This window comes from Phaethon aethereus (genome assembly GCF_964289735.1).
Source record: "Phaethon aethereus genome assembly, chromosome: 7".
In the NCBI taxonomy this organism is placed as follows: Eukaryota; Metazoa; Chordata; class Aves; order Phaethontiformes; family Phaethontidae; genus Phaethon; species Phaethon aethereus.
In genome coordinates, this window is record NC_138583.1 from 29074331 (window position 1) to 29088924 (window position 14594).

A 14594-nucleotide genomic window follows, 5' to 3' on the forward strand; every position below is an offset into this window, starting at 1 on the left:
ACACAACACAATACACGTTCAGTCTCATCATCTCCACACATCATCCTTTTTGAGGATACTCCATCCCAGCTACATGGTGGAGTGGACTGACTTTATCCTTTTATCTCTCTTGGTTTACCTTTTCACCACTTTACAAACTTTGTCTAGCATGAATCAGACTTAAATACACCCATGGGACCTGGGATGCAACATAAAAATAGAGCCTACCTCTTCCAGCTGCACCAAGAAAGTGACATTGTGTCCTTGCTCAGCTGTCAGTTTGCCATCAGATGTGATTATGCGAAGGCCCTGGGGGGCTTTGCCAGGACATTGCTGTGGTTTTGCTGTGTACCGTTCTCTCACACCATCCGTGCAGTTGTTAGAAACAACTTTCCGGTATCTGCAAAGGAAAAAGAGAAATCTGTGCAAGATGCTGACAGAGAACATAACAGGGTTAACTGGGAACAGGGAGGCATTTTTGAGGTTTCTTTAGACTAAAGAGATTGGAAGAAAGCAGATTCCCAAACATATTTTAACATTTGTTTCAGCCAAGCATTCCTTGTGTCTAACAGACAAGTAGTTAATACTGTTGTTAATAGCATGTAGTATTTTTCCTGCATAGCACACCTATATACCACATATTAATAAATTGCCTAAAACATAAAATTATATGATGGTCTATGTTACATATTAAATAACTATAAAGTTATAAATAAATTATATGCACATACAGTATGGAATTGTATTCAATTATTATACTCTTATACATAGTTTAACAGCTTTTCTCACATGCTCTCCACTTCTCATCAGTTGTGAGGCAACTCCCTCTAAAGGTGCAGCCCTCAAGAGCTGCAAAAATAAGAGTTGAAGAAAAAAGCAAATTCTGCCTATCTTTGAGTGTACAAAATGCCAAAACGGAGCTTGGGTTCCTTTGTTTTAATCACTTGCATCAGAAATGAAATTTGAGGTCTATATCTTAACTTAAGCTACATCTTCCACTGACTTCCAAGAGGGCCAAAGAATAATCAGCATTCAGACTAGCTGCCCACCTATTACTTCAGTTCACATATACATTAGTTCGATCTGTTTCCACCAATTTGTTTTCCACCGTTTCTGCCCCAATATGATCCCACATGATTTTAAGAAGAGTCTTTTCAGAGACTTTAATGACTTGGCCTTTGCCTTACAGCTTTCCCCCCAGGTTTCTTTAAGGCATCATTTTTTAGTGAAAAGTCTGGACCATACATGATGGAGATCTGGAGTGCCAGACTGTGCACCCTAACAAACTCAGTGAAGAAGAGGTCCCAGGGGCTTTAGCCAGCTTTGAGACACCTATAGTAAATACAATCTGTAGTTGTCATTGGGTTAAAGTCCATAAGGATGCTTTAGCTAAATAAAGTCTGGTGTGCCACTTACCCAGTGCTGTTGAGATAACTCTGCCCAAGGCTACAGTCTTTCGACAAGGAAGATGGGTTATACCAAAATGCTGGTAAACACTGCCCATTGCTGTGACGTTCATATCCATAATCACTGTTTTAGCATTAAAAGAAACAGTCACATAAAAACCCAAGAACAAATACAGGTACTAGCTCATACTTTCTACTATTGATGCAAGTTTTTATTTTCCTCAATCTGTTTACTAGGATTTCTGATTTTTTTATTAATACAACAAAAGATTCTTCAACCTACTCTAGCTTTTCTTTGGGGGGTAGACTTACCTTACATATAAGGTCCCAGTATAAACGAGCAGAACAAGACCAGGTAGTTCATGAGCTACTGCATTATCTCTTCTCCCTCCACAATCTAATGGTGCTTCTCAGGTTCAATTCTAAACTCAAATATAATAAAAGCTAGAGATCTAAGCTAAGTTCAATTACTGCCATCTCAGTCATATCTTAGAAAACTGAAGTGCTAAATAGTTAATTGTGTTTGGAAACTATATCACATGAGCTGTAGAGGAAAATTTACAGCCCTGGGAGAGCTCTCAACTGAAGGCATTAACAGCATATTTGGTAATGGAAAAGGTGGCTGTGATCTTGAATTCTATTTTTGTTTGAAAGAGGAAATGTTACCAAAAATCATGTGTTTGAAACAATGAGTCAAACTGTAATCTTTTCTCCCAATTTGGGTTTAGCTATGACTAAATTTGCTTTGGTTCCACTAAAAATAAACAACAGTTCAAATTGCTTTTGATTCCAGGTAAATAAAGGCTCTGTAAAAATTGTTATTGTGGAACAAATAAACAAGCAAGAAACCTCTTTAATCAGTATTCTCTTCACATGTGTTTCTACTCTGCAGCCATTGAGTAATGAGGACTGTTTGGTTGGAAAATCATTCTTACACTTTTTACTAAGCTGTCTCCATAGCCCATAATGGAGAAGTTAATGGGATGCCATTTCTAAGAACTGCTATACAGAGTCCACCAACTCCATTCCAATATTCCAGTTACAACATGATCCTTGATCTTAAAATGGCACTTCTTTGCAAAGCACTTTTTTGCTTATTATCTTTAATGTCTTGGTATCAAGTAGCTTGATATTCTAAGAAAAGAGCATTAGGGGAGCATTAGATTATGTGATTAAAGGCTCATCTCTGTATACATAAAGAAGCAGAGTAGAAAAACAGGAGGCAGAGGAACTCCAATAACCTGGTCAGAGGCAATGGATCCCCTGCCCCAGTTCCTCCCAGGGCTGTCACAGGAAAGTCATCAGCCCATGGCTGGGGTGAGACCTACCTCTCAACAGGAGGGGCTCTCCCCAGCTCACTGAGCGGGGTTGCTCACACAGGGGTACAGGGCTCATACAGGGCCATGCCAGGGAAGAGCATCTGGCACCTCCATTTCTATTTTCCTGGGTGAGTGGCTATCTGTTCTGTGTGCGTGTGGTGGTCATGCAACTGGAATCAGACCACTGGTCACGGGTGTCCACGTGCCTGCACTGCTAGCAACTGGAATGACTGGAGCGTGCGCGTACTGTACAGGTGAGCACCAAGTCAGACAAGCCAGTGAGTAGGATAAAAGATGGGAGCTAGGTGCTGATGTGGTCATAAGTCTGGGATGGATACTAGGTTCCTGAACTGGTTATTGGAAAGATCAAGAGGTCTGGGGAACGGCCACTGGTGTAAAGCCATATTGGTCTGGACCTGCTCATGAAACTTGTTATGTATGTGTATGTCTATGCATGAGGCAAGTGGGGATGTCCAGTTGTCAGCAACTGGGGACACAAAGCATCCAGGGGCCAGCTACTGGACAGACCGGGGTGTCTAAGACCAGGTGCTGGTGTGATCAATATTGTATGTACGTATCTTTACAATGCACATATTTTCCACAAATGGGATTTTGTCCTGATCAACCAGAGAGGGGAACAGGAAACTGGTGTTTGTGTTCTGGCTGTGTTGCCAGCCACGTACGTACATGTATATGCACTGTGCATACATGCATATGTGTGCCTATCAGGAACAAACACTCAACCTTGCTACTGCCTGGGTCAGGGGACACAGAGCTGCAGCAGCCTCACCTCTATCAGGTGATATTTGTAGAATAATATTAACAACAACAAGAATGTTTAACATAATGAAGACTTTTTTCAAATGCCTTTTTCTTTCTGGACCAAAAGCATGATGGCTTAAAACCAAAATTTAATGAATCACTATTAAACAATTTTAAGAAGTCTGGTACTGATCTAAGATATGGGACAAGGAAAAAAAAAGGAGAGACTATTTTGCATTTTATTTTTGTGCAATTTCTTATACTTATTATTAAAAGCAGGACATTGATAAGAATTTTGTCACTGCTTTTTACTCCTGCCTGCAACTTTTCCTTCTGAATCGAGAAAAAAATGTTTTTAAGTAATCTAAAAGAGAAATGAAAAAGATGACATTAAGCAAAGGAAAATTAAAGTTGCATATCACTTGGGAAAACTCCTAAACATCTATTAGACTGCACAACTGTTTCAAAGGAACATTTTGGCAGCTGTGGTGCTTGGGATATCTACAAGTAAGTGAGAACATACTCTACGAAACAGCAATCAAGTAGATGACCTAAATGGTCTTTTCCTCATTTTTTTGGCTGAATTTTCATCAACCTATTCATGCTAGTGACTGAATGTTGCTTAATCGCTTTGGAAGCTTCAGCTAGCCTATTCTCCCATTGCCATGTGCTTCTATAATCATCCCTGTTGGAATAAGAACACTATAGCTGCAAAATACACTTTATAATGAAGAATAACACCATTCTGATTTGCTTAGAGAAAGCAAATATTTACATACAAGTGGAACTCTTGGTTTTTTGCAATTCATTTGTCAACACTCTGCAGCACTGTGTTCCTAAGATATCATGTATCATTAATTAAAAAGCTGTAACACTGTACACACATAATGTTCTGTAATCAGTCAGGTGAAAACAAAACAAAATAATACAGTGAAATCTACCTCAGAGGGGATCAGTACCCACACTCCAATTTGATGCAGTAGTATCAGTCTGGGATTTCTTACTATACACGCATCTAGACTTACGGCATAATTTTGGTTCCTATTAGTACCTCCACATCTGGACAAGCCAAGCTTGACTTAACTAGGTTTGACTGTACTTGGATCATATTTCTGAAAGTCAAGAGAATGAAATCATAGGATTTTCCACAGCAGAAATAGTTCTAAGCACAGAAGTTTCACAGTGTTGTTTTCAGCCTTGCAAATCGTCTGGCTCATTAAGGCCCTACAGAAATATCGTCCTAGTAAATGACAGGAATTGCTGTTCCATATCTCTCTACAGATGCACCAGCCGCCCGTTCACCTCCGCAGTCTTGGAATCTAATGAATTCCTTGGCTACAGGCTGGTGCACACAGAACACTGATGCTGACAACAAATTGCTGCCTAGAATTTGGCACAACAGGCTTTGTAGCAATCAACAAGCATTAGCATCAATTGGATTCCCATAACACAAGCCAGTATAGCAAAATCTGGAGACAGGGAAGGCATCAGCTTTAGACTGCAATCAGCTAGCCGAGTCATTGCCTGGTAACTGGGAATTGGAATTTGCATATATTGATGATATTTTGTGCCTGCCTGAAAAGAACCCAGGTGAAATAGATAATGTACCTACCAAAAAAGAGTGGAGCATTTACCAGCAGGGATTGTTTTATCAGTATGAAGCAGCCTACCTTGTGACTCTCACTGATGATGGTTTTGCCCTGGCTGCTTTTACTGGTTTAAACTGGAATCCTATTTTTCTTAGTCAAGTAGGATTGCAAGTCCTTCTCTGTAATTAGAGACAGGTACTAATTCATTCTAGAAGTTCTGTATCCCTGCTCAAAGCTCTTGGTAAATTCTCTTATCTAAGATTATTTGCAGCACAGGTAATAACCAAAAGAAAAGAAATCCCATAAGGAAGTTTGCAGTTTGACAAACAAACTGTCATGGAAGAACTGTAAATCCACATGAAATGTATTAAATACCACTGTTTTGAGATATAGAAATAGCCAGTTAAGCCAGATGAGTGATTGCCATGCTCATACCTTCTAAAAATCAAGAGATGACCGAACATGTACCACCAGACTTCCTTAACACTAACACCTTAAGGTCAACCATGCCAGAAACTGAAAATGCTACTTGTGGTTTTGCATGCTGTGCTTTGCATACTTTTCAGACATTAAATGGCATGGAGCAAGGTATCTGTAATTATAGTCACTTTTGTTCCGCAGCTTCCAAAAGCCCTTTTGGAAAAAAACAATCACTGGCCACAACTGTGGAAAAGCCTCAACACCTTTTTATTCACTTAATACCATTGTCTAATACTGAACTATGATGCAAGTGTAGATTTGTATTAAAGGGGAGCTATGCTTGATCCCCAGTTCTACAGGATCTGACATGGGATTTATCTCAGAGAAGGACAGATCCAGCTGCAGTTTGAATTATGGATCTATGAAGGCATATGATCGTAATTGCATCACAGTAATTAGAGTCAAGCTATACCAGCTTATCTTAATAGGGAACATAAAATCCCCAGAATCTTTCCTCTAAATCCATGCCTGGTAGATATCTAGGCCCCTAAAGGTGCAGAGATGCACCGTAGACTTTGCACAGTGAATCTGCATTTTCCACAGGCATTCAAAATGAACTAAAAATACATTCAAAATTACTATTTATTAGCTCACAAAGCCGACCTCAATGATAAAGCAAAGCTAGTTAGCCTAAGGGTGCAAATGTATGTGTATTTCAGAACTGACACCTGCGTGATCATCTGAACTGAGGATCGGTAACATACGAAGCCAACAGAGTCTAATCACGTTCAGTATCTGCCTCCTGCGTCCCTGCAGTTTGTCAGGACAGTTTCTCATGATGCAGGGCTCTGACGTTGTAGCATAAGAACTAAACCTAGCAGGCAGGCCTGTAATTTAAGTGCCAGACAATAAAAAAAGAGCTAGTCACACTCTGTGCTGATATCATCAGTGAAATAAATAGACCTGATTCTCAATTGCACTAAAGCTCCTTTGTGCCTCTCTGGCTACCCAAAGTCACCAGCACCAGTATCAACAGGCTTGTACTTCCCACGGCAGTGTGAGATATGGGAATGCTGATAGAAGCAGCCCTCAGTATTAATGACAATGGGTTCAGAGGGAGGACTGACAGTGAGACACTTAACTCAAAGTTTCTATTAAAGGACCTGGGAGACATGTAGCTGAAGGATGTACACCACCAAAGATTTCCGTCTGTGTCTAGGAGGTGTTTCTACTGTAGAGATATTGCCATAATAATGCTCAAACAGCAGGAAGGAACACAATGTAAGGAAACCGGGTAAATTAATGCTTTAATAACACACAAGTAACGGTGCCATCCATTTACCCAAATCAATTAAATGAAGAAGGACAACCTCGTTTCTAGGCTATTGCTAGGACGGATTTGCCGAGGGCTGCTGCGCGTTCCCGCTCCCCTCTATTCCTGAAGCGCTATTGCCCTCTGGCTGTGAGCCTCAGCCCCTGCATGGAGAGCACACGCTTCCCGCTTCAGCCTGCTCCCCAGCTGGTTTTGGTTCCAGACCACGGTAGGAGATGTCTACTGTCAGAAGAGTTAAGGTTCTCAAGGCTAGAGAAACTACAGTCATTACTAATGTCACTCAGTTTTGTTGCTGTGTAAAACAATAAACAAATGTGCCCTTTTCTCTGAGACTGGGCTGAATACAGATTTGAAATGAAACGGAGTTCTATGATATTACCAGGAGAAAAAACATTATAAAAACTTTATGTCTTTTATAACTGGCATTTCTTCACCGAACTGATAAAAAAAAGCACCCACAGGATTAACAGCAATAACACTTTTTTTTTTTCCCCACTTCACCTGACCGCACAGATACTTTTTTTACTCCAAGCTCTGACAAGCTTAGATAATAAAATTTTCTCCAAGCAAATTCAGTGTTTAAACAGCAAAGAAAGGCCTACTCTGATTGGGGCAGAGATTGTTGTCTACTTTAATTCTGTATACAAGTCTGCGTCTTGTAATCATTGATATTAATATAAAAAGCTGCCCAGTTTATTTCAAGATTGCAAAATGAAGTGCAGTTAGCTAAGGGGCTTCTCCCTGCCTGTGGGATACATGCCCTCTTCAGTCTCCTTCAATTAAGAGCCCTGCCCAGCAAAAAGGAGAAATAGAGAATTCAAAAACACTGCTGAAATGTCATGAGTGAGGATGATGAAAGTGCTTCTCCCTTTTGCAAGAAGGACCCCACAGAGGACATCCTTCCACAGCAAGAACTCATTCACCGATATTCTTCCAAATGTCTTTTTGGACCAACTTCTGCAGGGTGCATCAGCAGCGAAGCCTAGTGCAGAGTTCAACAAGGCAGGCACTGAATGCTACAATGCAGCAGCAGCTTTGCTTTTCTTAGCAGAATAAAACTGGGCTGAGAAATTCAGTAGACCCAGCAGAATTGCTTTTTTCTTGTCACGGCTTTTCTTCTTCCTTGATAAACCTCTGTCTTCTGTTCCCTGTGGCTTTTCTGTCCTTCTCTGGCCAATCTATGTAAAACTATGCTCCTGAATGCATTAAGTAGATAAATAAGTGATGAATATTGCTGGTAAATATTTCTGAACTGGATGATTAAAGCAATGTTTCGGTCTTTTCTCCTCACAGGAATTGGGAAGGAAGCTGAAATGGATAAAGTAAAAATCCAGATCTGAGGACTGTAGGAATAGAAAGAGCTCAGAGAGAATTGGAGGGGATCATGACAGTCTGCTCTAAACCAAAACTGATTCCATCAGAAGAAGGAAGGCCCTTCTAGGTCAGGAAGGCTTTCTATCAGTCAGCTCAGCAGAAAGACCTGCAGTATTTTTAAGGGCATTTTTCTCGGGTTACTTTTAACAAGATGACTTTTGCAAAGTCCTAATTCTGCCTCTTCCAACAGATTTGAGGGGTCTTGTTGGTGTGTGTGAACTGTGAGCATCTGTTGTACATCCCCAAGCATCCAAGCTTTCTCTTAGAGATTCTCTCACAACCCAGCAGACCTTTTGGAGAAAGCTTCCTCAAAGTGAACGTAAAAGAAACAAAAGCATATTTCCCCCAGTAAATGTCACCATGGTACTTTTCTTCTGTACCTAGCAACAAAGCTTTGTAGTAGCAAACCACACAATCAATTTTAATGAAATAAAAACATACATTCTCAGAGAGAGAGTAGTTCTGGAAGGAAAGTGTATTTTTTTCAGAAGTGTTTCACTCATCCGCGCCCCTTACAAGTGTAAGGGGTTTGACCATTAAAGGATTGACCATGAGTCAAGCCCATCAGTTATTTTCTCGAGCCTGGGCATGAGCTTGGCACAGCTTTGTACTGCGCACTCCACAGGAATGTCAAAATTTTCAGGGAATTTCCTTCCTATTCATGGTTTTTTTCTGGTTGGCTGCCATCTTTTTTACATTACTAGAGATATGTTAAATGGTTGGAATCCAGGACCTTCGGGCACCTAAATGATAAACTACAGACAGAACTGAGGTATCTTCTCCCTAACAAAGAACCCACTGGAAGATGGGGAAAACATCAGGAAACCATATTCAGAGACAAGTGCCCAAGTATGCTCATAATTTTTACTGTTTGGTGCAAGAGGATTTACTGATTTTGATGCATGGAAAAGCCTCCTGTGATTCTGTAATTTTTATATAGAAAAATCAATATAACTACATTTATGAGAGGGTGAAAAGGGAAATGCTGTAAATTTCCATGGTCCTGGAGTGAACTCATATAGCAAGAAACAAAATATTTATGAGATTAACCTCTTCAGGGTGTATGTTACAGATTCAGGGTTTAATTAATAACATGGCATAGATCTAGCTGAGTGAGGCGCAAAGGGGTTTATCAGCACTGCCAAAGAGCCACCATTTCTCTCTTCTGAGACACTCAGGACTTTCTCAGACTTGGAGAAAACAGGTGATAGAGAGATTTCAATAATGTGGTTCCCTGCCTTTTTTGTGCAAATTGCTGTGAGTCAGCAGAAAACTTGAAATGAAACTAGAAGCTGAAGATTTTATCGTACCATTCATAACTCACCAATGGACTCTATTTCCTATAGCATACAACAGAGGAGAAAAGGCTTCAGAAGGAGATTAACCCAAATCATGAAGGCAATGTCCGTTTGATACTATCAAACATGGTGGTCCAGAAAGAACAAATGACCCAGGAATTCCCTAGATACTTGATTTCCAGAAGCTGAAGGCCTACTTTGCATATGTTTACTTTTACACATATACACATATATGTATGTGTAGGGATAAAGAATTTATTTTATTTTTTATGCTCTCTATATGTGTCTTACATACTATTTTCACAGCCACCGCGGTCATTGCTGAGGTTAGATGTGGTAAATGGACCTTTTATCTTAATGCTGCACAGAGCTCAGATGTGACCTGGAAAATGATCTGTTCAGCATCAATTTTGTGGGAGTCTTAGCAGATCACAGATATCTATTCCACCTTTCCTTCTTTTGACATACCTACGCTACCAGGGAGCAACCTATTTGGCCACTTACATTTTTATTAATTACTCTCTAGCCTACAGCCTCTCTAGTGAGTTCTGCATTGGTGTGGCAGAGAGCACACAGTTCTTGTGCCCAGTGCTCACCAGTCAAAGTCTGCCTCTGTGCACACGCATGGCTCCGACGTCATAGCCCCAGCATATTTTCCTTGCATGCATTTCTTCTCTGACTTGCGCTTCCTGTAGATCCTTTTCGCTCCCATGATGCAAGCTTCTCCCTGGAAACAAAACCAAAAATATCTTTCTCTGACACCCACTAGGTTATTTGTATCACCCAATTTTTCCAAGCCTGTGCAATGGGAGCTGTGACTCAGGGAAGAGGATGGGAAGTCAAATGCCATGTCAGTACACTTGAGCTAATTAAAGCTACTGAAGCTTTAACTGAAACTAAAACAGCTTTTCCAATACACACTAAGAAATGATCTGAGGTTACTTATGTACCTGATTCAATTCTCAATTTGTTCCAAAGCCAATGAGTAATTGATCCAGGCCCATTTCTCATTTATAGATTAGGTTTCACAGCAACTGAAAATACAGTCCAATCCCTCCTCAGTTTGAGACACAGAGCAGGTTTATTTCTTTGGTCTGATCTCTTTGGCAATAATTTTGTTCAGTAGAAACTAGTAATATGTGTATATGTAAATACTTTCCACAGACTATGAGTTCAGGTTTTACAGGGTTTGACTTGTTATGTGGATGCTAAAACTTCCTTGTCTTTTCAGCAACGTGCTAAATATTTCTATCTACAGAGCAAGGCTCAGCCTTGTAATCTCAATGGAAAGCAAATCAAAAGGCAAGAGTCCACAGCAGCCTTCCTATAAATAGTTCTGCAAGCTCCAAAGCCAACATCCTCAAAGATATACTGCAAAATCCTTGGTGTTTTTGCTTATGCAAGCACAAGAAAGTAAAGAACAAAATACAGTGGGGTCTCATTTGTTACCTTTTATGCTGTTAAAATTGCTGTAGGAAAGAGAAACTTTTCATGGCTTTGATTTGCCCATGAAACAGAAGGGCCTGAATGGCAACTGGTGTAAAATGCTGTGCCTCCTTGCATTTCAAGGAAGCTGTACTGATTTTCAACATCTAAAGATCTAAGTCATAATGGGTATTTTTAGTGTGGAGTTGTGCCTTGTGCGAGTAGCTAGTCTGAATCAAGCTACTTTCATTTCATATTCATTATTAAATTCTTGCCCAGCAAGATATATACAGAAAGACAACCTTTGATGATATAAATGCGTGTTTCACTTCGGACTTCAGTTGTGTTATATAAACACTACAGTGCTTGTAGTGTTTATATAACCACAGAATTTGGGCCATATTTTATTCTAACCTGAAATAACACAGGCTGTTGCGTCAAACTTGGCAAAGCTGGGAAGGTGCCCCAAGGCAGGCGCAGGCACTGTGCAGAGCGCATTACCTTGCTGGGCACTTTAAGCAATGGTTCCAGGAGTCACGCAGCAGCTGCATCCAGGATGCAAGGGACAGGGCATGGGGACGTAACGAACTGGGGAATAAAGTGCCCGACTCCCACAGCACAAGTACCACTTGCTGAGAGAGACTCAACAAGGATGAAACCAAGTGAGCAAGAAATGAGGCTAAGAGGGCAGGCATTTGGAGAAACAAGTGTGAAAGCAACTAGAAGGGTATTAAGACACTGGCTGTGAGGACTTCAGGATATGGTTTAGTGGGCTTGGTGGTGTTGGAATGATGGATGGACTTCATGATCTTAAAGGTCTTTTCCAACCTTAATGATTCTGCGATTCTATGACACAGAAGGATGGAGGAAGAGAAAGGATGTAAGGACAAGGAACTTGGATGCGAGATGTAAGAGTGAAGGAGTTCAGGCCTCTTTCAGTGGCAGTGCTTCTGCTGTTGTTGCACTCTTCAACTCTGGATAAGTCTGAGCTAATTGCTTACATGGAGAATGAAACCGAAAAGACAGGTGTTCGTCCTCTGGGGCTCACAGAGTGCAATCTGAGGCCACAACACCTCTGTAACAAAACAGACCAGTCCAGTACGGGACAATTTGATACACCATACTAACACGAAAAGATATTGAATCATGCTGATCTTTAACTGTAGGATCATTAGCTACTTCAAGTCAGATCCCAGCCTCCTTGCTTCTCACCTGGCTATGGAGTTGCCAAGGCCTGTAGTCCTCTTCTGCACACCTGCGATCAAAAATGGACTTGTAGTCCACTTTCACCAGCTGCCACTCTGAGCGGTGGCTGAAATGTCCAAACACTCTACAGAACACAGCAGAAAGAGCATACAGTAAAAGGTAGCACCAGGTGGAGTCTGGTAGGTACAGGGGTACAGTACCTACAAATTTCCAACAGAGATTAATTGCTTTAAGAGTGCCAGTCCTACTGATTTTCACTTGACTGACACAGTGAAAAGTGAAACCTAGGCTCCTAAATATCTACAACCTTCTTAAAAATTGCATATAGCTTTTACTCTGTGGATCAAGATCCTCCCACTTATGTCAATTCTCAAAATGACTATAACAGAGAAGACTTGACATGGGGCTGGAGGCAGTTATGCCTATAGGACTTTGATATAAAATTTGGGAATCCCTTCCACACAAGTTAAAATCAGAACCTGAAGGGAATATTCTTCATATATCTCTATCAAATCAGGTTAGTTTCCAAGCCACACATTCCGTTTATCACAGGTCAGTCCATTTTTTACAGACGGAAACTGAATTTTCCTCCTGTTTTTGCAAATCTGATCTCAGGTAAAATGTCAGAGTTTCTGGCATGGTGAATCCAGATTTATGCACTATGCAGAACTCAGCATATCACATTGAAACTAATCATAACTTTTCATGAGTCAGCCTCCAGGCAACATTTTGTCATTCATTTTTACAAAAGAATGTCTTTATTTTTCTGTGTCTCAGTTAAAAAAAAAGAAAGTTGAAGCAAAAAAATGTTATAAAAATACCCCACCATTTTTTTTTCAAATATTCATCTGTCAAGAATAACTCTGCTTTAAATCACATTCAATTTGAGGAGTCAGGTTTCATGCTGATAAGCTAAGTGATAATGTTTTTGCAGCTTGCAAGGAATCTTGTTGTCATTCTCTCAATCATATCACAAACAAACATTGATGATTTAGATACAGACGACTTTGTATTCCTGGGTTCAGACAGCACTTGGTTTGGTCCCCAAACAGAAATGCTATTATGTTACGAAGAACCCTCACAAGATATTTATGGTGCAGTTCCCATCAACAGTAGCATGATGGAATGCTCACTTACGTCATGATGAGAGTTTCCTCTCCAGGTTCCCCTAGAACTCCATCTACAAACAGTGGTAGGGATGTGAAACTGTACTTGCTCCAAGATCTCCCTTCATCAAAACTTAACCTAGTGGAGAAAGCAGAATTAGTGTCTTCTTTCCTTACACTCCTCCTACTTTACTTGAGGAGACTCCCTAGTCCACTACAGCTGCTATGGAGAAGTGGGAAGCAGCTTCTGTTCATGGATACTGCATTTTTAGTCCTTTAAATAACTATTTTTTTGGGGAAGCGTCATAAATCAGAGCATTGATCAAATCTTTTGGGTTAGTCATACTACTAACCCATGGCCAATACTTAAGTGGTAGAAACTAATACGGTTAGAGATTGATGCTTTAAGGGCAAAACGTCCTAGGACTAGGATTTTTAAAAAATAAACAAGTGGTTTTGAGTATCTTATTTCTGGGTTCCCAACATAACACATTTTAAGGAGGTTAGTTTTCTGGAGCACAAGAGCTTTGCCTCTTCTGACCAGCAGTCTTCCCTGTGGTGGATCTAAGTGAAAGCTTGGAATCACTCATCACTTCTGGGTCTGTGTGTTTCAGATATTGATATGACACTGATTGTAGTAGAAGTAAATCAAGCAAAACAGCACAAAACTATATTCTACCTACCACACAAACTCAAGAGTGCTAACTAGTGATGACACTTTTGCCTTATTGGCTGCATAACACTGAATCTATTCAACAAAATTCTGGTTAATAAGTGCTGCCTGCCACATAGAAGACAAGTTCATCAATAATTTTGAACATAAAGAACGAGACAAAGCCATAATCCAGGTACATATTACATAAACCATACTCAAGAAGCCAAGCTGAGGTAAACCAGGAAAGCTGTGGAATTACATTGACAGTATCTCAGATCTGGCCAAGCTGAAACTATGTAAGCTGGAATTGCCAGGATTTCTTAGGTTTATCTGAGTTAATGTTTGCCAGTATCTTAACTGATATTTGCTAGACTGTAGCTACAGAAAACTTTGGATGAAGCCCAGCTGCCTGGGCATCTGAAAAGAGGGAAGCAGACATTTAGCACAGTCGTTACCAGAGATGTCTGATAGGCAGAGATGTGTGTTTCATGGCAACCAGTACTCCACCTTGATCCAGGTACAGAACACTGTGCTCCTCCTCAAAGATCTGGAGAAAAAAAAAAAAAAAAAAAGCATGTATTTAAACCTATTTTCCTTAGTATTAACAAAATGGCATAGTTCTTTAACTATGATCATGACAGAGGACAGATATGTGCTAAGGAAGTTACACAGTAGAGGAAGACATTCTGTATATAAACAGTTACTGGGTTTTGGTTTTACTG

General features: G+C 40.3%; 1 protein-coding gene across 1 annotated transcript in view; it reads right to left on the reverse strand.

Moving 5' to 3' along the window:
* Positions 1 to 14594, reverse strand: part of LOC309406999 (VPS10 domain-containing receptor SorCS1-like) — a gene marked incomplete at its 3' end in the record, with an annotated part of 303428 nt that overhangs the window by 41759 nt on the left and 247075 nt on the right. The window contains exons 13-18 of the mRNA XM_082002391.1: positions 14328 to 14419; positions 13249 to 13356; positions 12118 to 12235; positions 10077 to 10207; positions 1396 to 1509; positions 208 to 379 (exon numbers count right to left, since the gene is read on the reverse strand). Of these exons, the coding sequence (XP_081858517.1) occupies positions 208 to 379; positions 1396 to 1509; positions 10077 to 10207; positions 12118 to 12235; positions 13249 to 13356; positions 14328 to 14419 (735 nt within the window). The remainder of the gene's footprint in view (positions 1 to 207; positions 380 to 1395; positions 1510 to 10076; positions 10208 to 12117; positions 12236 to 13248; positions 13357 to 14327; positions 14420 to 14594) is intronic.